Consider the following 24,034-nt stretch of genomic DNA (forward strand, 5'->3'; position numbering starts at 1 on the left):
ACCAGAGAGGGGAGAGATGAGTAGGGCACAGACCATAGAGGGTGGAATCCAAGCAAACACCAGAGAGATGAGAGACAACTTGGCGCAGTCCAGAGAGGAGGCAGTGTGAGAGAGAATCTGGATTAGAGAAACCAGGTCAACTGGAAGAAAAGGGACGTGGCAAAATAGTGAAAGTATGAGTTTATATTTGTCCAGTTTGTGCGAAAATGAATAAAGATACATTAAAATGAACACCATTGTTTTTCTTATAAAATTCTGCATCTGTTTTAAAATGTCACTTGATTACCTTCCAAATTAACAAATTACAGTTACATTCAAGATGGCCTAAAAAAGATTTCAGCCACTCCCATATCACAGGGCACATGTAATAGGGACTGAATTTGCTGGATGTGCGGGACGCCAGCCGATCTCTGACTTTTTATAGCAACAATCATTACAAGGCATGGTTTTGCCTTGTAGACGATTGCAGCTTCAAAGTCCAAGATTGCCTGACACCCCGCATCTCTGACAAACTTGGACCCTGCTCCATATGTGTAGATACTGGATTGGTACTTATGTATTATCTGGGCTCCCATGTTAAATGCACCCCATTTTTTCATACCCCTACTATCCAACTACGCATGGAGTTGCTTTTATATAGTGTGGCGAGTGCAGCGAGCCACCGTGCCCGAAGCGTGGCGAGGGGACGCGGTCTCATAAGAAAAACGGGAGCCCAGATATTACATAAGTACCACTGGATTTAATATTTCCTTACTCATTTCCTTTTTATAAGGGTGTTTCCACACTTAAGGGCTACCGTGTAAAATGTATGAACGATGCATTATCCTTTTCATTTACTATTTAAGTATCATGTGTTAGCATTTGTCCTCCCTTAAGATTTACATAAATGTATGCTCTTGTTTAAACAGTTATGCAGGTGCTACTGTTTTAGCCTGAATATAAAATGCCTGTCACAGAATAATACATGCAGTTTAAGTCAATTTAAAATAACATGACCAGACATCTATAGCTGCAGGTGATCTCAGTTTACACCTAGAATTTTGGATATTTTTGAAGCTTCGCTTTCACTTCAAAATAATGTAATGTGCAATGCCAGTATTCATTTAATAGCTTTGCTTTCCTGCCATTATCCAACATAAAAAGCAAGCGTAGATACAGATTTCTCGTATAAATTAGCTACCAGAATGAGAAATTACAAGAAATGCATAAGCAGAAATCCAGCTGTAATTTAGTAGATTGGCTACAGAAATAAGGATTAGAAATGTACATTGGAGTTCAAAGTCTTAAGGTGCCCACACACAGTATAACTTTCCATGTGTGGGCATGATCACAATCCAATGCAGGTGCCTGATCATTTTAGCAGGCGGAAAGATGAACAACCTGCCATGCATGATTTGGCCATATCGTATTGTGTGTAGGCATAATGAACAATGTGACAATTATGTGTTTTATGATTTGCAGTCATTAAACGACCCATCTAACCCTTTGATAGTTTATTCAATCGTGTGTGTGTGCATGATATTGCATGTCCAGGAATGTTCTGGACTTCAAATATAGGAGAAAAATATTACTTTGGAACAACAACTTTGTCTAGTTTGTCTAGGTATCTACTACATAAATACATCTGCGTTAGTGCTGTTTCGCTGAGCACTGACGGTTACATGTTCAAACTTTGTCCCAGTTGCACGAGCCACTGCAGCACATGGGTGTGGTTTTAGATTCATTGTAACATTGATATCCACTGTAACAACTAGACACGCCCTCCCCTACCCTAACATTGTAATGTTGAAATTGTGTGGTTATACAGTATGAACATTGTAAATGTCAACACTTTCTATATTTTGACCATAACAACATTCATACGATGTCGACATTATGAGAACAGACCCTTTGAAAAAGTCTCATTCATATTTATACCTATCCGAAAATGTTAAGAAAAAATGCTTGTCCTCCGCAGGCAACACCACAACGGCGGACGCAAAACATTGGCCTCTCTGGCACAGTCTTCAACTGGTTTTCCTCTTACCTCTTCAACCGTTCCTTCTCAGTCTCTGCCTCTGGCTCCACCTCACCACCTTCTATCCTTCCTGTCGGGGTCCCTAAGGGTTCCGTCCTTGGCCCCCTTCTGTTCTCTCTGTACACCTCCTCTCTGGGTGCACTCATTAACTCCTTTGGCTTCCAATATCATCTCTATGCGGATGACACCCAAATCTATCTCTCCTCTCCTGATCTGTCCCCCACTGTTTTCTCTCAAGTTTCCAACTGCCTCTCTGCCATCTCCACCTGGATGCCTGAGCAATTTCTGAAGCTGAATATGGACAAAACCGAACTTATTATCTTTCCCCCACCCAGAGCTATGCCCCCTACTAATATCTCTATCACTGTTGACAACACCATCATCTCCCCCGTCCCCCAACTCCGCTGCCTGGGTGTCACTCTTGACTCCTCCCTCTCCTTTGCACCCCACATCCAAGCCCTGGCCCATTCTTGCCGGTTCCAGTTACGCAACATTGCTCGCATCAGGCCCTTTCTCTCACAGAGTGCAACTAAGCTAATCATCCACTCACTGGTCATCTCATGGTTAGACTACTGCAATGTTCTCCTCACCGGCCTCGCTCAATCCCAACTGGCTCCTCTCCAATCTGTCCTGAATGCTGCAGCCAGGCTTATCTTCCTCTCCCGCCGCTCTAATTCTGCCACTCCCCTTCAACAAAATCTGCACTGGCTTCCATTCCCCTACAGAATCCTCTTCAAACACCTCACACTCACATACAGGGCCATCTCAAATTCTATTGCTCCATATATCTCTAACCTCATCTCCATTCATACACCCTCCCGCCCTCTACGGTCGGCTGACGAATGTCGTCTCTCCTCCACCCTGATCACTGCTTCCCATGCTAGAGTACAGGACTTTGCCCGTGCTGCACCTCTTCAGTGGAACGCACTCCCTCGCTCCATTAGACTCTCCCCGACCTTGCAAAGCTTCAAACGGGCACTGAAAACTCACCTATTCATCAAAGCGTACCCTTCCACTGCATAAACCAGCTGGTTCTCCGACCCCTTGCCTTTTTACATCCTGCTATCTAACCACCACCCACTCACATGCACCTCTTGTAATCGGTCTGTCTCCCCTTCCTACTAGATTGTAATCTCCTCTGAGCAGGGCCCTCTTCCCTCCTGTTGTCAAAGCCCACTTCTCTTCACATTTCACTCACAGTTCTCCCATACTCAAACACTCAGTGACCATCTTCGTCTGCATACTCATCTCCATCATTGGCCTCAAGCCTCTAGTTGTATGTTGATTGAGTCCTCACTACTTATATTTAAGCTGTAATGTGTATTGAACTGTGGCGCTCTTTATTTGTACTCTAATTTTGTTATTTATTCAATGTTATGCCAAGTTTTGTCTCCCTGTATTGTTCCTTTGTACGGCGCTGCGAAGCACTTGAGGCGCCTTATAAATAAAAGTATATTAATAATAATAATAATACTAAAGATAATGGCCCTTATTCTGGTTCACTCGCAAAGACAAATTCCTTCTCAAATGAACAAAACCATGTGCACTGCAGGTGGGGCAGATATAACCTGTGCAGATAGAATGAGATTTGGGTGGGGTTTTACTTCAAAGTGAGATCTATATTGCAGTGTGAAAATAAAGCAGTCAGTATTTTCCCTGCACAGAAACAAAATAATTCACCCAAATGTAACTCTCTCTGCACATGTTACATCTGCCCCACCTGCAGTACTCATGGTTTTGTCCATCTGAGAAGGAATTTGCCTTTGCGAGTGTATAAGGGCCAATATGTATAGTTCAAGCACCTGTGTCATAAAATAAAACATAACCTTTTAATTAAAATCACTTTAATTAGGTTGTGGATTTATATATAATTCTATGAACCAAAAATACTTGTAATGTTTAATGTTGGTATATCTATTGAATTGATGCAATATAATATCCCGTTTTGCAAATCTAGGAGTCAGTGAATTACTTTCCACCAGAACATACGTTTAAATAATAATGAATATTATTAACAATAAATAGGATAAGGTATAAAAGAAAAAGTGGGAAAAAGTAGTCTGAGCAAATGTCCCAAGCTACATTAGCATCCACACATGTCCAAAAATAGACCAAAATGTTTCTAATTGGCTTTCCTCTAATTGACCTAACAAAACAGGTCAGGGAATTAAATACTTCCTCCTGCACTCAGTTTATTCCCTTGAAACCTTAAAAGACATTGACGAATACACGGCTAAATAAAGTATTATAAGAAAGGATAGCTGGAGCAGGGAAACAGAATTAGAGTTGGCAACAAATCCAACTAAAAGATGCAAGAAAGAGAACAGCAAAAATACAATGCAGGGAACACACTTGCTGTTCTTTCATGCAACACAAATACTGGGCAGTTTGATTTGAGTAGAGCTATGATACACCTATTTTCCATAAACATATGCAAACCTGGTGGTAGTGGGGGGTCTATTTGCCTAGAAACCCCACCTCCCAACTTTGTTCTTTTTCAAAATGGGGGTGGAGACATGGGAGAGATTGGCATGGCTTTGCGAGGAGGGAAGTGGCCTAGCACAGCAACCCACATTTTCATAATTTTAGGGGCATGCTCATCGCTTCCCAAAAAGCTGGACAGCCCCTGGCCCCCTTTCCTGCATTTGCATTGTCACATGCCTTGGGCATGCAGAACAGAGCAGCAGTGATCACCGGCTCCCCCAACTGTCCTACACCACCAACATCAATTAGCAGGACTGTCACATTTTTGTTTCATTGGGAAGGAGTAAAATTTTGCAGCTGTAATTTATTTTGGTAATAGCTACATACTTTGCCAAACAAATTTTGAGTTATCTGTCTATTTTTTATTTTTTTGAGAACTTTAAAATTTCTAATATTTCAATGTTTTACCTAAATTGACCGCTGGTGTGGGAACTGATAAAAATGCCAAATTCACACCATACACAGTATTCTAGTAAAACAAATTGGAGTCTGATGTTTGATATTTGGAAACCCCAGAAATCCTGAGTCTAGTCTGTGAAAGATATCTTGGTACATTTTAAATGTATCCATACACATGGATATAATATAAGGGTTAATTGTAAACATCATGATGTATAATACTAAAAAGAGGTGCTTGCAAGACAATAGCACAAATGTATTAATCAACACAAAGATATAAGAACCCGGGCATCCGGTTCCTCTGGCAATCTCGAATACAGGACAAATCTGAGCACCTCAATTCATCTTCTCAACCTAACCAGATAAAGACATTGTGCTATTAACTAAAACTGCAGTTTTTCACAAAATGGATGGAACTGGGCAAGGCTCCAAATACATTATTGTTCCTCAGTTTTACAAAAAGCTGATAATTTAACAGAATCTGAGACTGATTTTTTTTTTTTAAACCAGTTATTTTGGCCTATATTGCTTCCAAGTTCATCTTTGCATTTCCAACTTTTACCAAAATGTCAAATACCTACAGTAAATCTGTTATGGATGTGTCCTTTCATGTTGCCTCTTATTTGCTCGGAAATCATGTAACCTGCATACTCAAGCTATGCCTTCCAAATTGAACTGTATAATGACGGGAATGTAGTCCTCAGCTATAGGCCTTGTCAGTGTCCAAGCTTACATTTAGACATGTATCATGTGCTCTTCCATTGCATACACCCCACAGCCTTTGCATAAATCTCCACCCTGCCAACCAGCACAAGAGTAAGTTACTGAAGGTGTAATACACAAAAGGGTACTTATGTATTATCTGGGCTCCCATGTTAAATGAACCCCATTTTTTCATACCCCTACTATCCAACTACGCATGGAGTTGATTTTATATAGTGTGGCGAGCGCAGCGAGCCACCGTGCCCGAAGCGTGGCGAGCGCAGCGAGCCCCGCGAGGGGACACTGTCTCATAAGAAAAACGGGAGCCCAGATATTACATAAGTACCCACAAAAGTGTATTACCAATCTTAAAAAGAGTATTATAAGGTGACCATTGTGAAGGTGTTAGGGCAGGGTGTTTCAGGCAAGGGGGCAGATGTACTAATCCTTGGAGAGTGATATAGCGCGTTTCTCTGCTATGGCAGTATACAGCGGTTTCTTCAGAAGGAAGTGAGCAGGGATTTTTAGCCTGGATATTTAAAAAGGCTACCATCCAATTGTGTTCAGTCTCTACTTAGTACCTTGCTCCCTGCTCACTGTCATCAGCGGGTCGTCAACAGGCGGGGACTGCTGGCGGGGTAGCTGGAGCTGTCTGCGGACAACGCAGAATTCCTACACCGCCTATCAATTTCACCTATCCGCAAATTATCATTGTATTATCCAGCACTGGGGACACTCAAATATCAATATCCACATCTATTGCATAAGGAAAGCTCTCCAAATATTGGAATGTATATATTTGTATGGATTTTTTTCTTATTGTTTTATTTAAAAAGTCTATACTGTTGGATTAGTTTTATACTATATAATATATGCATATGCATGATTAAATGAATACATTTATTTTTTTTTAGCAATTTAATCTTTTCCGATTGTGTGGCGCTCTCTGGGTATTTATGATTTATCGTACTTATCCTTTCCCTTCCTGAATTGTTTATTACATGTATCCAAGATATCTAGGGATGAACCATACATATGCACAAAAAAAGAGGTACAGATCGCAAGTTTTAACTCTTCAGATCCTGATCCGATTCCGATGCGCGTTCACGTATCGCAAGGCAGAAAGTCTTGTCTGCACTATATAGTCAGACTTGTATGCAAATCGGATGTGCCTTCAGATACTATCCACGATCCGATCTGATCGTGGATAGTATCTGAAGGCACATCTGACCGTGTGTACACACAATATGATAACTTGTGTGTTTATTTATTTTATAATAACTTATAAACAACTGTAGACAGTGTTGTGATAAATTTCCTCCCAATCCTCATTAACCAGTCATTCCCAATAGGCTCTTTCCCAGGCTCTTTCATGTACAGTACAGTACAGTCCCTGAATGCAGAGCTAGACAATATGGGTTCTTCATATGAGACAGACACCATCTCTTTAACACAAGATGGATGATAACAGTTCAAAAGTAGTGTGAAGTCTCGAGCAGAGCATGTTCTTCAAGGATGAGTGAAAGTTACTGTACATAGGACATATCTGGTACAAATAATTGTTTTTAATGTCAGAGAATGGAGAGTCCATAAAGATATCATTAAGAATTCTAATTTTAAGGATTTTAATGACTTAGGGCCATTTAAAAAATAGTGAAGTGGAGAATGATAAACAGCCAGCCAATCAGCTCCTACCTATCATTTTTCAAATGGTGCAAAAGTAATTTTTTTTTTTCAAAAAAGTGACAAAAGAAAATCACGCCACTGCTTGCCGCCCCCAGCAAGTGCCGCCCATGGGCCCGTGCATCACGAGCCTAGTGGGAAATCCAGCCCTGCATACACTACTCTGATGGATAGCAGCAGTGTATGGCCATCTGACCCACCCTGAGCCCCCCAGGACCTTCCCGAGTAGCAGGATCACATGCAGTCCTTTCACATGCGATGTATCTCATGCAACTCCGCTCCCTGACGCTGGTAGGGGGGCGAGTCGGAGGTCGGATGGGCAGCTGGTCCGACCTACAGCTCAGGTCCGATGCACACGGGACCGCGCTTCGGACCCAAACAGGATGTCAAACACATCCGATTTGAGACGATTTGTCGTCCCAATATGTCGGGATTGGGTGAAATCGGCCCAAATCAGACTAATGTATGGGCACCTTTACAATTGTAGGAACTTGAGAGATACAGTATGAAAGATAGAACAAAACATTGGTAGCGAATGTTGTAATTTTAATCTCCATGAATTACCTGGGATTGTTGGATTAAGCCAAGAATGGGATTAAAATATAAATTAAAAAGTAAAGGTAACAAGGAGCACACCGTTGTGTTCCCGCTAGGCTGTTTTAGCAGGGCATTGCGCCCTGGCCAATTTTTAAAGCGCAAAATGCGCCCTGCCCCTCTAGCAGCACCCCGCTAAAAGAGCCTGCTGCCTGTCCTGCCGGTGTGCCCTGGGGAAGCCCAGTGCCGCCGTAGATGGCAATGCCCGGCACTTCCCCGGCAGCTCAGGGACGTCTTGACTGGGCCTACCCCCTGTAGTGACGCTGCGGCACGGGCCCACCCCCTTTAGTGACGTCGGTGAGCCCGGTCCGTCCCTCTTATTCTGCACCCATGCAGCAGCACCATGCCTCATTTAGTTCCTAGAAGGAACACTATACCTGGCAGGTACCTCTACTGATGGTTATGTCACTTCCCTGCAGTCCATTCAATATAAAGTGATGAGGTATAAAAATAGAATATTCACCAATTAAATCCTGACCAAAAGTATGGCGAGACAGAACTTCATACAGGTGAGACCAAAAGATACTATCAAAGGCTTGTAGGAATAAAGACTTAGTAGCGTACTGGAAGAGCATGAATCCTGAGAAGTAACTGTAGCAGCAGCAATGCCTGACCGATTGCCTTTGATTGAATGTTGGTCCCTGATAAATCCAAACTGCTGTCGTGAAAGAAGGTCTGGGAATATGGCCTGCAATCTTTTGGCCATTATCTTTACTAATATGTAGTGGCAAAGTGGTACATTAAAGGGGGATATTTGAGGATAGCTGTCTGTGTACACATCTGTCTTATGTACCTATCCATCCGAAGTGTCTCAAGTTTAGAGTGAAAGCACAATGCATTCACATACCCCCTGCAGTGGGGTAACCAATGAGTTGATGTTGTTTTATTATTGTAGGAATCACGTGCTAACAATTATGGATGAATCAACCTGCTGCAGATCCCGTTGGTACATGTTGTAGTAATGTGTTAATGACTTCATATGGCATATGGTACACATAAATGTGGAGTGTACAATTTCAATGTGGCATTGCAAAATATAGTGTGCTGCATTTGAGGCAGCAGGGATGGTGTAATGGTTAGCATTACTGCCTCACAGCGCCGAGGTTAATGGGTTCGCTTCTCCCCATGTTCCTAACTGTGTGGAGTTTGTATATTCTCCCCGTGCTTGCGTGGGTTTACTCCGGGTACTCCAGTTTCCTCACACAACCCAAAAATATACTGGTAGGTCAATATGCTTCCAACAAAATTAACCTTAGAATGTCTGTGTGTGCCTGTACATATGGTAGGGAATTGTAGGGATTGTAAACTCCACTGGGGCAGGGACTGTTAAAATATTCTCTGTAAAGTGCTGTGGAATATGTGTGCGCTTTATAAGAAACTGTTAATAAATAATACATTTGAGAATCATTTATAGTGTTTCAAGTGTTATACATAATAATCCTAGACAGCTAGATTTCCGGATATTTAGACTGACCAGTTAATCTTTAATCTATGCAAATCTATTAATCACTTGTCAAGTTATTCTATATAGATTCTTTCTTTATTATCACTGCAAATACAAAAAAAAGTCTAGACATGTGCCAATAGTGATCATCGGCTGAGCAGAATTTTTCTTCTAGAAAACCCAATCTAATTGGATTGGATTTTTGACAGTTTACAACAATTATAGGTTGATACAATGGTTGGTCAATTTGGAAAAAAAAAAAAAAAAAAAGGCAAATGAAATCTGGACTTGTGTGCCCACTACTACTGTGTATTCATGGTGTTTACATATCTGTCAGATGCATAAACATACGTCCCCACTTTAAGAGCTGGTCACATACATTTAGGAGAACAGACAGATGGGCATTGGCAGATTGATATTAGAACATTTCTTTCCGGATACAATTTAGAAAAAATGTAAAAAATAAGCAAAACAGCCATCATGAAATCAGTTTGCAAAACAAATGGTTGATGTGGTCTCATTTAAAATTAGTTGATTTTTTTTTTTGGGTACATACAGTAGTTTCCTGTATACTGTAATTTAATAAAAGCTGTAAATAAGATTATTTTGTACTTTTAATACTGAACAAAACAATCCTTAACAAAATACATATATTTACTAAATAAAACAAACAGTTATCCAATTTAAAATGTATACAAATTAATTCAATGACTGAAAAAAAATTGAATGGACAAACAGCTAAAAATACAGTCCAAGCTCAGGCAACACTACAGTCTCAGTATCAGGTGAGTTGCTTTGCTATGGAAATCAGAAGTATTTACATGGCTACAGAAGGCTCCAAGGACAGTTCTGCTTTCATTTCTTTACAGTCCATCTATATAAGAATATTAATTGGTTTTGGCATCTAAGTCATTTGGCTAGCTTTAGCCAATAAAGAATGATGATTCATCCAGCGCATATAAGAAGGTACACAATTATTCAATCTATGAGTATCACTTTAAAGTTCAAACACTTTGGTAAATACCCCTCCAATAAAAAAAGAATCATTTCTATTATCGGGAAAGTTTATTTAGCAGTTTTTGCAAAGAGGACAACTACAATATCAAATTTAAATTGTAGGCTCGGGTCAGTGGGGGGTGAGCTGCCTGTGCCGAGAGAACAGCTTTGTGGGAGTGAGAGGAAGGGTGTGTATCAAGGCAGTGTATAAGTAAAGCAGCCGGTGCCACAGCCAAGGACAGGGCAGCACTGGGGTCAGGGCTTGCTGCTGCTGAGGATTCAACACTGGGTGACTTCTTTCCCTGTTCTGTATGATGTTATAGGTGTTGCTGTTGAGCTGGGGCACACATGAGAGGCATTGGTCTGTCCATATGGGTCAAGCATAGTCACACAGAAGGTGCAGCAGCACAGAGAACTCCAGGCACCTCCACATCTGCACCAGCCAGGCGTGCACTGTCCTTGTTTGCTGGTTGTATCTTTTCTATTATATGTGTATCTTGCTTTATGAAAGTGGACCAATTGACACTTCCCCCCTTGTACCACAATAGCCACAGTTAGGGGTACCCAAATCTATGTTTGCTTACTTAAAAAAAATAGTCTCGGGCCAGCCCTTGGCTTAGGGTATATGCCATGTGGGGGAGAGAAGGAGGCTTCTGTATGTGCCATGCTGGGGGAAGGGGAGAGGAGGCTTTATTCTGTTGGGACCCAGAAAAAGTCAGGTAGGACCCTGATTTTTGTAAGTGAGGGGTCTCAGGAACACACTTTTTTGGGGCATTTTTGCAATCACTGAGCACACACATATTCCGCAGTGACTTTCACATCAGTCCCTGCTTCAGTGGAGCTTACAATCTATATTCCCTACCGCATGTTACGCACACACATTCACTTTTGGGGTAATTTTAGTTGGAAGCCAAGTAACCTACCAGTATATTTTTGGATTGTGGGAGGAAACCAGAGAACGTGGAGGAAACCCACGCAAGCAAGCACGGGGAGAAAATACAAACTTCACACAGTAGATCCAAAGTGGGAATCGAACCAATGACTTCAGTGCTGTGAGGCAGTAATGCTAACCATTACACCGTCCTTGCTGCCCCCAGTAGATTATTTATAGACAGAGTACCATAGTATTAGAAAATAGTAACAATTTAATAGTGATAAAGCAAGTTTGTTGATTACTACATACTTACAGTATTAACATAATGACATTGAATAGCACAGTGTCTCAATCTGTAGGAGGGGGATTCTGTGTTTGCATATACTTGGGTTGTGTAGATCTCAGTCCATTTGCCAAAGTTTCTTCACACAGTCCAAAAACATGTTAGTAAATTGAAAATGTGCGAGTTCTAGGATACTTAGATGAACTCAAAGAAGGGGTAAGAAAGACTGCATATTCCTATTCAGCTGTGCAGAATATGAACATAAATGAAATGACTAAAATCATTAATACACTCTATAAACCCTACAGGACCATGGACAGGGGACAGTAACTGTTTACAGCACCATGGATAGCTCCTTTTTTTTAGCAACCTGTTTCCTGTGTTAGGCAATTTTGAAGATTTGCTGTATGTAAGCTTACACACTGATGAATTGTTGGATTTTTCCGTTTGCATTGACGTGACAAGAAAAAGGTTTATCAGTCAGGACATTCACAAGGAATGGTTTCTTCATATTTGTACAACATCACTCAATGTATTCCATGGCGTAATGAATTACATAATAACTAAAGCAACACAGCCACAGATACAAGGCACCCCCATAAGAAAAAAAAATAAAAATACTTTTATTTGTAACAATACTTTTTGTTGGACAATTTTCTATTAATTCTCCTACAGTGTAACACAAGTAAAAATGTTAACTGATATTTCTTGTACAATAATTATATGAAGTACAGATGGAGCCGGCCTCCCTCTTGCTGGCGAATCGCCAGATTGTCTCCGCAGTCGATCCGCCAGCGGCGAGGCGCTCCATCTGACTGAGACGGGCGTGCGTCGCACACACACGCGGGCGGCAGGAACCCTGTCCGTCTCTGCTTCAGGGAGACAGACAGGGTTAACAGGGTTAGGCGGGCGAGTGAGGAGGCGGTGGGGACCCCGGATGACCACTGGCAAGGACCCGGGGGAAGCGCCGTCATAAGGCAAACAATGCAAGATTAAACATGGATTCCAATACTAGTTTATTTTAATAACAGTAGAATAAAAAGAATAACATCCTTCGAATGGCCCATGTAAATGTCATGTACATGAAATAGAAGTGTAAAAACACATAATAGAGAAAAAAAAACTACAACGCGGGATTCTGGATACTGCCCAATATCACTTCTAGATACAATTACTATGATGCTGCTGTTCCATACCCTCCAACATTTGGAGGGCAGAATTCGGGGCACATTTTGGGAAGGGGCGTGGCCAATGTGTAGAGTAGGCGTGACCAAAGCTAAAGTAGGCGTGGCCACACACCCTTTCCACTTTCCGAATGTTTGCTGAGCATTTTTTTTATATAAAAGAGGCCTGCCCCTAGATGTGTAATATATATATATATATATATATATATATATATATATATATATATATACATACATAGCTATGCAGCAGTAGTTACAGGGCAGGCTCTGGGTGATGCGTTGTGCCTTGGAGCTGCAATGCCCTTTCTCTGTAATTATGTGCAGTAGGTCCGTGCTGGGGGAAGGATCTGCCTACAGTGAAGACTCAATAGAAATAGAGTAAACAAGGAGAGTCTGCTGCTCTCTCCTCTCTCCTCCCACTCACCCCTCAAGTCCCGGAGTGCCCTACGTTGTGTGACCCCCTGCAGTTGTATACAGATATGCTGCTGCTGGCTGTGTCACTGTGTCAGACAGTCAGACTCGGGAGAGCACCAGGGAGGGAGGAATCAATGTGCAGGGGGAGGCGGGCCCGCTGTCTCCACCCGTGGGACACTATGGGAGATGTAGTATTGGCCAGCCACTTCCCCTTATACTGCCAAAAGAGCAGCGCCAGCCTGGAAACTTCAAATCCCTGAATCGCAGGAGCTTCCTTAAAAAAAAGGTACAATCGGTACAGTTAGATTTAGCCGGTACAGACCATTAAAAACGGTACTGTACCGGCTAAATCGGTGCAGTTGGAGGGTATGCTGTTCTTCGCAATGTGCAAGATCCATATGCCAGAAAAGTTCCTTCCTTTCTGAATGTTTCACCATATTTCTCAGGCTTAATGTAGGTGTTTAAAAATACAGTCAATTATCAACTTTCTGTCAGTATACCATATGATAAAGACACTATGCATTAACATATATTATTATAGATTTCTGGGGGGGGGGGGGGAGAATGTTCAGAAAATTTGCAAATTAAATCCCCTGGGAGCATTCAAATAATGGAGATCTACCGTAAGCTCAGTAAGGTGTAACCTTACATTTGCAGTTCTGAAATAGGTCCTTGGGAAACTTGTCAGGACATGACAAAGGAATTATTTGTTTGTAAATGGTGGAATTAGTCAAATACATGAATGTCTAGAAAAATAAAATGATATTTTTGAAGGATGACTAGCAGGATGACCATTTCACATGGCTCCATAAAAGAGCAAAGCTAGCTGTGGAACCCACAACTTGCTAATATGAAGAGGACCACAAAAATTGGTTCAAGGAAAAGAGAGAGAGAGGCAGAATTGTGCTGTTTATTAGCACATAAATGAGCTCTGTTGTTGATCTGATGATAAAATATTGTATTAAGTAAGGTATAGTAGTAAGGACAAAGAGGGTGGGAATGAATGAATGCGTTGATGATAAAGTTCTCCTCTGCAAACTGTCTGTAATGATGGGCAAAAACATAAGAGCAGAAAATGGTGCATATACAGTGAAAGTTCTGGGAAAGGGGCTACATCATGCTGAGTAAATCATAAAGTTCTGCACTTTGAATATGGGGCACTGGGATACAGTGCTGCTGAACGGTGATTTAATAAAATTCCCTACTTTGTTAATTGATTGTAGTGTTCATTCTAGCACCCGCCATCTCATGCAGTTCCTCTTCCCTGAGTGGGTTGTCGCTGTCTGCTGTGGTGTTTCTAGCACAGGTCTTGTTTGCATATCAGTGCTGATATACAGACCGCACTGTGCTAGAAGCACTACAGCAGGCAGCAACACCCCAGGCAGGGAAGATGAACTGCATTCGTTTTCAAAGTTGGCGGGTGCTAGAATGAACACTAGATTGGATGTTGTACCCTGGTGCACACACTGATTGGGTTTCTCTGTCGGTGGAAAGATTGTTGGAAGTGATACATTCCTACCTATATTTTATCAAGGCAATCCAACATGAACATTTTTTGACTGCATTAAATAAAAATACATTTTAATAGTATGTTGCAAAAGTTGCAAAGGTTCTTCCATTTGTTTTTCAGAGTCTTTATTGGATAATACAGCTCATGTTGATGTTTGACAGGTGATATATGCATGGAGCAAGAGCAGCTTGAGCATGACATAAACATGTAGTAACCATGAATGAACACAACAATGGACAAATTAAAATGGACATCCTAAGTTTGGATTATATGTGTTTGATTTATTTGTATTTCTGTATAATTTATTATATAATTGATTGCCCATTCTTTGTATATGGTTTCATATACTTATTAGCTAACTTGTTTCATAGGTAGCTGCTAGATATTTTTTATTATCATGCTTACTCCCTCTGTATTACTATTTTTTTTTTAATTTTATTGTGTATGCCGCGTATTCCTGCTATCACTTTGCTACTGTTTTTTTATTGCTACCTGATGTATACCTTCAGTATAATAATACTACTGTTTCTTTCTTGGTTTAATACTTTTTTCATACATTGGTGATATAAAATAATTATTCCTTTTTGACTTTTATCATTATTGCACATGTTCATTTAAAACAAAATAAAACAAAATAACCATTAGTGCATGGCTTGTGTCTTTTGTTAGTGTACCAGATTAATAACAGCTATGCATTGTAAAAAATACACCATAGTCCTGTGCAGTATAATGTAACATATGTATAAGGTGTAATTCAATTGCACAGTTTGGAACTTGGTCCATAGAGGAGGGGGTAGGCCATGGGGGGTTTGCCTTGTAAATTATTGCCCCATTAAAAACCTCAGAGTTAAGCCAGCATCCCTCACGGTCGCCGAACTCGGAGGCTATTACATTTGGCCGAATGTCTTTAAATAAACTATTTATATCTTCCTTGTGAACAGAATTAAGGACAAGTTGTGTAATATCTTTTTATATGCACATTGAGGTAGGTGTATAGGACGAAAGATCCTTTAGTAGCTTCTCACTCATGGGTGACTTTTTACTTTAAGTCTTTCAGTTAATTACATGTTTAGCTTGGAACCCCAGAACATTTATTTTAGTAGATTTGTATAGTGTAAGCAAAACAGAGCTGTTTTTAAAATATTTACTGCGGTAACACGTACTAATTACTTTTAATGAAAATATTAGAAAATAAAATGATTATCCATTTGTATTATTATTTTCAAAAGCAAACTTCCTGCAGGTGAAGTCTTACACTAGATCATTTTGTGGATACTTTTAATTTACTGTAGTTAATGTAGGTTGTTTGCAACCAAATTTTGTCTTTCTCCTTGGGCACATAAAACACTTGCAATTTCATTGACTGATATTATTCAAAAACTTGCAGTTCACTGTTTGATATCATAAGGTCATTGGGCCAGATGTATCAAGCTTCAAAAAGTGATAAAGTGGTGATAAACAACCAGCCAATCAGCTCCTACCTGTCATATTTTCAAAAACTGTCTGTAACATGTCAGGTAGGAGCTGATTGGCTGGCTGTTTATCACTCTCCATGTTATCACGTTTTAAAGCTTGATACATCTGGATCATTATGAGTGAAACTAGTTGTTAAACGGGATTCAGAAACAACAGATACAGTAGATACCCCATTTTCTTTTTTGTTTTCAATGTGGTGGACATAAGAGCTTATGCTTGTTGCATGCTAATTATTTTTTCCCTTATGGACAATTGCATAGTACACATTTCCCTTCTGTATAAATGTCTTTAATGTAACGAAATTAACAAGCCTCCGTGTAAATAAATTATAATTTAAGTTTTTTTTTTCTTTCTGTTTTTAGACAATGAATGTACACGCAATGTTGGTTCTCAATGAAGTAAGCAAGGGTGATATGATTTAATCGTTAATCCAAGTACCAATTCCAAAAGGTAGACATTCCAAGTGTATGTACTGAGGGATTGTAATAGGCACTGGTTACAGAAGAATACAAAACTATTTTAAAGAGCTCTGATCAACAGATGGAAAACATTAACTGAGATCATGTTCACTTCTTTTTATGTAACTACTTTTTGAGCAGATTCAAATTCAGGCGTTTGCATTTAGAGGACAAAGAAGGGAAATGGTATTTATGAGATACATGTATATGCGAGACAGTTATTCTGAAAAGCAGTGGCATAAAATAGATATCATGCAGAGATGGCCTACACAAGGCCAGTGCTGGCCTAACACATAGGGGGTCATTCTGATTCACTCGTAAAGGCACAATCACTCTCTAATGGACAAAACCATATGCACTGCAGGTGGGGCTGATGTAACATGTGCAGAGAGTTACATTTTGGGTGTTTTATTGTTTCTGTGCAGAATAAATACTGGCTGCTTTATTTGTACACTGCAATATAAATATCAATTTGAAGTACACCCCCCCCCCCTCCACCCAAATCTAACTCTCTCTGCACATGTTACATCAGCCCCACCTGCAGTGCATATGGGTTTGTCCATTAGAGAGTGATTGTGCCTTTCTGAGTGAATCAGAATAACCTCCATAGTCTGATGACTCAGCTGCCTCTTGGTTCCATTTGTCTTTCTATTTTTATATGTTTGTGCATTAAATAAATGGTTTTACCATATATTATACCCCCCAATCATCTTTTATTTTGGGTTACCACGACCACACACGGACACTGTAAGGGACAAGGGACTCAGAAGTAACCCCACCAGTGCGACAGCTATCCCTGAGATCTATTTGAGTTTATTACATTCGGAGAAGAGGATCCATTTTACCCTATAAGGGGCGTATGGTATTTATTTACTAGTCTTCCCTAAATTGGAGAAGAGGACCACTCCTTTATTCACAGGAACGTATGGTTCGGCGCCAGTGGAGGAGATATTGATACTCTCTTTTTTTGCATTTATCACCCTCACTTTTATCTCTTTTTAATACACCTGCCCCAGTATCTTTTTGATGATAGAGAAGTTCATAGACTGACCATGCGACTGCTGTGGGGATTTATGATATAATTCCTAGTGACCCAAACGTACTTAAACTAGTTTATATTTCACTCATAATAGCAGGGGCCAAGAGGGTCCATATTTGAGGTTGCATGTGCCCACGAGCTGGGTTTATGCCCCTTAAGCAAATGCACAATGGAGTAGGATGTATGCCCATCGGTTACCTACATGGAACAGAGGATAAGTGTGCCTGTACACACAGGGAGGACTGCAAGGGCTCCAGTAATAGGCCCGGGTGGAAGGGGGCCCGCAACTTTCTCTGCTCTACAGATCACCCATTAGAATCCTTGCCGCAAATATTTAAAAAATTTAATTTTAACCTATTTAAAGACTTAGCCCAACCGGGGCTGCAAGCAGCTCAGCGCCTGCGATGTGTACACCACTAGCTTTTTAGTGGGCATGGAGCAGTTGTGTGTAACTACTGTGAAGGGAACTGACTTGGAACAACAAACATAGGGCCATCACCAGTGTTCCGTCCCCTACCTAAGGCTACTAAAACAACCTGATGAAGACCAGATTCAGATTCACCTGCAGCCGCTTAGATATATCTGTGGCCTTGAGGTAAAGGTGGAAGGTTGTATGTGTGTGCTTAGCAAGAGGTGGGAGAAGGTAGTAACTGGGGAGCAGGGAGTGGGATGCTTAGTCTTAGAAAGAGTAGGGCGAAACAGTTAAAGAGGAGCAGGAAGTGGGTGCCATAAGGGGGCTGTTACAAAAAAATAATAGAGGGAAAACAGATAAAGGTGAGCAGGGAGTAGGCTAGGGATGGGGATACTCAGTCCTGTGGTGTGTACACACGGTGTTATTCAGGGTCATTTTCAATTGGATTTTGACTATAAATGGAATCGAAAATGACACTGAATTGCAGAGTGTTAGTTGCATTTGTTCCCGATGCGTGGTCCCACGACATCGAAAGCAGAAACAGACTTGGCAGGCAAGTCTAATTCTGCTTTATCTGCCACATCAAAAGCAGTTCCATGCTGTTCAATGCAGCATCCACCTCCCCCCCTCTGCGCGTCATCCTCCCGCCATCCCTTCCTCCCTCCTGGCCCATACCAGCAACCCGCCGGCTCCCAGCAGCTAACGATATCCAATCGGTATCGACAGCAGCCGGCCCAGTCCGTGTGCACACCCCATTAGAAAGAGTAGAGAGTGGCAGGAGGAGCAGGGAGTGGGTTGCTAGACCCAGCAGCATAGTGGATTAAGAGAATTATTATGTTAAGCACAGTAAACTACAGTAAGCTAGTGCTGCTGTTATATATTCTGTGTGTATCATATTGACACATGACTGGCGCACACAAGACCTTTTGAAATTAAGACAGGTAATACCCAGAGAATGGAGGTAGGCCCTGTCTATTCTGCCAGTCTTGGGCCACGCAATTTCTGATGACAGCTCTGGGAACACATATGCACAGTGGAAAGTACTCTAGGTACAGTAGTCCAATGTACAATGTGAGGGGGTAACCATACCCAATAGCTGAAGGGGGCAGTCTAGTGATATATGAAGGGTTAGTCCTAAAGTCTTGGTGTGTACATTGAGATTGACCTCAATGACAGTGATAGCACTACATGACAACTCAGCAGAATTGGCTATGGGTGCCTAAATCTATATTATGTACCAAAATAATTAGGATTGGGCTGGCCCTTAAGAATGTGCACCAGACGTAATTCTTCCCAGAAAAGTAGATTGCATCAAGTCGATATTCAGTTATATGCTGATGCCTCAAATCAACTTTCACATATGAATATCTCCAATTGGCTGATTGGTCACCAAAAAAGTATCCTAAGCATTTGGAATACGCCTAGAATCCTGTTCTCTTTAATGTCCCAAGGATCAGGAATAAATAATAATAATAATAATACTTTTGTATTGTTGAAATTGTACTCACTTGAGTCAACAGACAAGGGGCCAGATGCACTAAGATTCAAAAGTGATAAAATGGATATTGATAAACAGCCAGCCAATCAGCTCCTACCTGCCATGTCACAGACTGTGTTTGAAAAATGTCAGGCAGGAGCTGATTGGCTGGTTGTTTATCACTCTCCATTTTATCACTTGTAAAGCTTAGTGCATCTGGCCCAAGGAGAGAAATAAAGTAAATAACTAAAAAAGGATTTAGGAAGGACATCTCCTTTTAAGTTATGTCTCAGTATAAACACTCTGCTATAGGATGATATAATTGCTGTACAATTAATAGCTAGCCTTTTTTGAAGTATAGAGATTTATCACTTCACTGCTGTGCAATAACATATAAAGAGTTTACCAGGTTGCTATATCTATCTTTCTGCCACCTTTTTATTTGTTAGGCATTTATTATAAAATGTATCAAACTGGGTTATTTAACAGGTGTTTGATGCACTGTATGTGAAATAGTATTTTATCATATCATAATATACATGTAAAGCATTTAAACCCTAGGATGGCTCTCCTAACATATGAAGATGCTCTAACTACCATTATGTTTAACTTAAAGGCAGACCTGATACCATGGGCCACCAGAATGTATAAAAACACACAGGCTGCATGTTGTTTTTGAAAGGCACCCCTTTTCATGGCCTGAGTTGATGGGGTACACCACTTCCATACCCTCAGTTCTAAGTGAACATACTTCCCTTCTCTTTTCTTAACCATCAAACATAAATTAACCAGTAATCTTCCCAAACAAAAGTCTATCTCTGTTCATCATATTTTGCTATATTTAAGATTTCATCAAAAAATGTCAAGTATCAAGACAATTTCAATGAAAATCACTGTTACTATTTTGTCATTTGCCTATGGTGTATGTGTATGATGTACAGTATGTATGTATGTGAAGCATATGTTAGGCCATAGGAGCGGTTGGACCACAATTCATATATTCATTGCTGCTATACTGTGCCACACCCACCCCTGAGCACATGAACATCCATGCTGCATTGAACATGCACTCATTTCCTCAATGATAAACCATGTTACTCCCAATCTCAGCTGTCTCCTACAGAATCTTTTGCCATACCCAGGAACACTGAAAATACTAATTTAGGACACTAGACAGGTTAAGTAGAACATTCTATTGCAAATAAATATACAAATCTAAAAATAAGATATTAGGTTTTATGTAATTTCTCTCAGCCAATATATGCTGTGTACAAGATGGTAAGGGCTGTGTCTATTACATCGTTGAAATCAACCACAAAAGTGATTATAACATTCTGCCTCTACAAAACCTTCCTTAGGCCTCTGGGGTCACCCTGGTTGGTTTGGTTATGATAGACAACACCCAGTATATATATATATATATATATATATATATATATATATATATATATATATATATATATATATATATATATATATATATATATATATATATATATATATATATATATATATATATATATATAGTATATTTATTACACTTTTACTGGGAGTGCAGTACATGCTAAATATAGGATCATCTTGTGTCTTCCTAATGCGGCTTATCCATTAAACAAACCATAGAAACATATATGTGAAATGAAAAATGCCTATGTGTGGGACAATGTTGGCCATGTTCACTGGCACAAGGCCCATGGATTATAACAAGCAATGACTTATACTGTATCAATGCTATACCAACAATTACACATCACACAGTGATTTCACATATACATTTTATTACAACTCTATAAATGTTACTGTTAACTATTTTTAGGTGCAGTAAGAATATGGCTTGATACATCTAACAGTCTGTCTGAGAGAAATCCACATATGTCGAATAAAGGCTGAAACTCTTAAATGGCAGAATAAAATGGCTCCAGCTGTCTAGTACTCTCCCTGTCAGTAAGATGAAAACACTTCGACATTTTACACCATCAGAAAATGCAACCACACCCCATGCTCTCTGAACCAGCAAGCCAAGTGCTACCAGGTAGAAGTCAGCTTGCCACTTTCCCTAAATCAAAGCTAATTACAAGGACATCCTTAATATTTGGATGGAGATGACAGACACACACTACAAATACCCTGGTTAGGATGAGTTTAGTGGGGGAAATGTATCAGTCTCCCCACCCTATTTTGCTTTTGTACAAAAAGCCATAATTTGGGGTTTCACAGACACTCTATACATTGGGTTGTAAAACAGTAGCCACCACATCAGACATGCATGCCAATGCTGTATGCAGCAATAAGGAGGATAGGTGCACTATATGTAGCTGTTGTAATGGTGCCAAGATGCATAGGCCTGGAGGTCTATATTCTGCACAGAGAACAGGGCATGCCTTCTGCAGGCCATACCCTACACTCCACAGGCAGCAGGTCTGTGTATGTATGGAACAGTGGGGACTGCATGTAACAGGGCTGGGAGTCACGTCTTCCCTGTTCGGCAGTGCAGTGAATGACAGACACGCTACCTGTCCATTGATGTAAATGACAGCTCACAAACGTGACAGCTGGAAGAGACAGAATGAAGGTGGATGCTGCACAGGAGAACACGATGAGAACCCACAGCTGACATCCCTCCCACCCAGCATATACAGAGCACCTGAGGGTGGCACTGGCACCTAAGAGGTTAATGGCTGCCGAGAGGAGGACAGAGCCCGGGAGGACTACACCTAGTGCAGGGAGGCACCGTCCTACCACCTGGGCTGCCGGCCACTAGACTGAATGAATGAGGTTATCCTTACTTTAGCATGGCCTCTTCCTTCTCCTCCTCCTCCTTCTGGCGGTTCATCACAGCCATGATCGTGTTCCTCTCGTCCTCTGTCAGATGGCTCAGGTCGGGGAGATCCTGCATGGGGGGAGGCACTATGGGCGTCCGGGGACCTCTGGCTCCAAGGGAAGAAGACATTGTATGAGGGTGCAGGGCGGGGGGAGCACCCACCTTCAGCCTTAGCGTACGGAGGAAAGGACCGCTCGTTTCCCCCACCCCGCTGTTCAGTGTAGCGTTAGCCGGCGGTCAGAGCGGGGGTCTGTGCATGGGGACGGCTCCCCCCAGGTCTCAATCAGCTCCAATGATCCACCCCATCCCCGGCAGCAGCGGCCCAGATTACAGCAGCCTGTGTGTGCTCCCGGCTCCGTGCTGTACCCGGCAGCAGCTAGAGGCTGCCCGGGTGCTGGTGGCGGCGGTGCTGCTGCTGTGGGAGTGGATGGGGAGGTATGGGGAAATGATGAGCAGAAGCTGTTAGCGCTGTGCTGTGGGGGAGGGGCAGATGACTGCATCCCTCCTCCCTGTACCAAGCCAGATGCAGCAGCATCCCTTATCTTCCTCCCTTCCTGGCATCACACATTCTATGACTTCTCTTCTCTTTATACACACACTAGCATGTTTATATATATATATATATATATATATATATATATATATTTATATACTTACATAAATACACACACTATCAGGTGCTGGTGGTGTCTTCACTGCAGCCTCTAAATCAAAGGTGGCCACAGCTCTCAGGTTGATTATTAAATATCAAATGCATTATAATCCAAAGCTCCACCCTTCATAAATCTCAGTGGTGTCAGGTTACAATATAAAGATTATTTTATGAACATATATATCGATTGTACAGCATGTACGTGTGTGTCTACATTTATGTTTGGTACCTAGAAAACAACAGTTTTTTTGCAGCACTATACAATAATGGCGAGAACACCCAAACAACCTGTCGACCAGGACATGCTGTCGCTGTGTTTTTGTGTGTGTATCTATCTATCTATCTATCCAGAATTTCCATTTTGTGCTCCTTTCCCCTCCACACAAACAAGGAACTTCACTCCCTCATCCTATCCTTTCTACACCTGCCCCTTCGAACCCTTCCACTCTCGCCTCCTCCGCCACCTCTCCCCGTAGGATTACCACGGTTGTGTTGAGAGATTCCCGGACAGTGGCCCGCCCTTGACACACCCACAGCCCACCCACTGACCCAGTCCCGCCTTATTTTTTTAACCTTTGCTTCAATTTCATTATTGATTGTTCACACCATAATGCCAGTTACATGTTACATCACACACAGTAATGCCCATTACGCATTATGTCACACTCGTGATGCCCATTACATGTTACGCCATACATCGTTACACGTTATGCCAGGACTCAACAAATTTTTTGTAAAGGAGGGAAAACATGGACAGTGTGCGCCCAAAATTTTCAACATAATGTCAATTACACGTCACACACCCATTACATAGTATACCACATGCCATAATGCCCATTACATGGTATGCCACACCGTAATGCCCATTACATGTTATACCAAACACCACAATGCCCATTACACATTATACCAAACACCGTAATGCCCATTACACGTTATAGCAAACACCGTGATGCCTATTATATATAGTACCACATGCCGTAAAGCCTATTACAGTACATATAAGTGCTGCTTACCTACATGTTCGTTGCTACGGGTTTCATTCTTGATGGGTTTCATATTTCATGCTCGATGTCCGGGATTGCATGCTCTGTGCCAGGGGGGTACATACACTA

The 24,034-nt window shown here is 41.2% G+C and overlaps 1 protein-coding gene across 25 annotated transcripts in view; it reads right to left on the minus strand.

The window, feature by feature from the left end:
• Positions 1–22,727, minus strand: part of RIMS1 (regulating synaptic membrane exocytosis 1) — a 381,212-nt gene extending 358,485 nt beyond the window's left edge. For 19 of the 25 annotated variants that reach the window (XM_083177237.1, XM_083177214.1, XM_083177232.1 and 16 more), the window contains exon 1: positions 22,233–22,724. In XM_083177237.1, coding sequence (XP_083033363.1) covers positions 22,233–22,396 — 164 coding nt within the window. In that variant the 5' untranslated portion in view covers positions 22,397–22,724. Of the gene's footprint in view, positions 1–22,232 lie in introns of all 25 variants that reach the window. The other 6 variants (XM_083177222.1, XM_083177223.1, XM_083177235.1 and 3 more) reach the window with 3 other exon arrangements.
• Between the last annotated feature and the right edge of the window lie 1,307 nt (positions 22,728–24,034).

Source organism: Crinia signifera, chromosome 3 (assembly GCF_055691185.1).
Source record: "Crinia signifera chromosome 3, ASM5569118v1, whole genome shotgun sequence".
In the NCBI taxonomy this organism is placed as follows: Eukaryota; Metazoa; Chordata; class Amphibia; order Anura; family Myobatrachidae; genus Crinia; species Crinia signifera.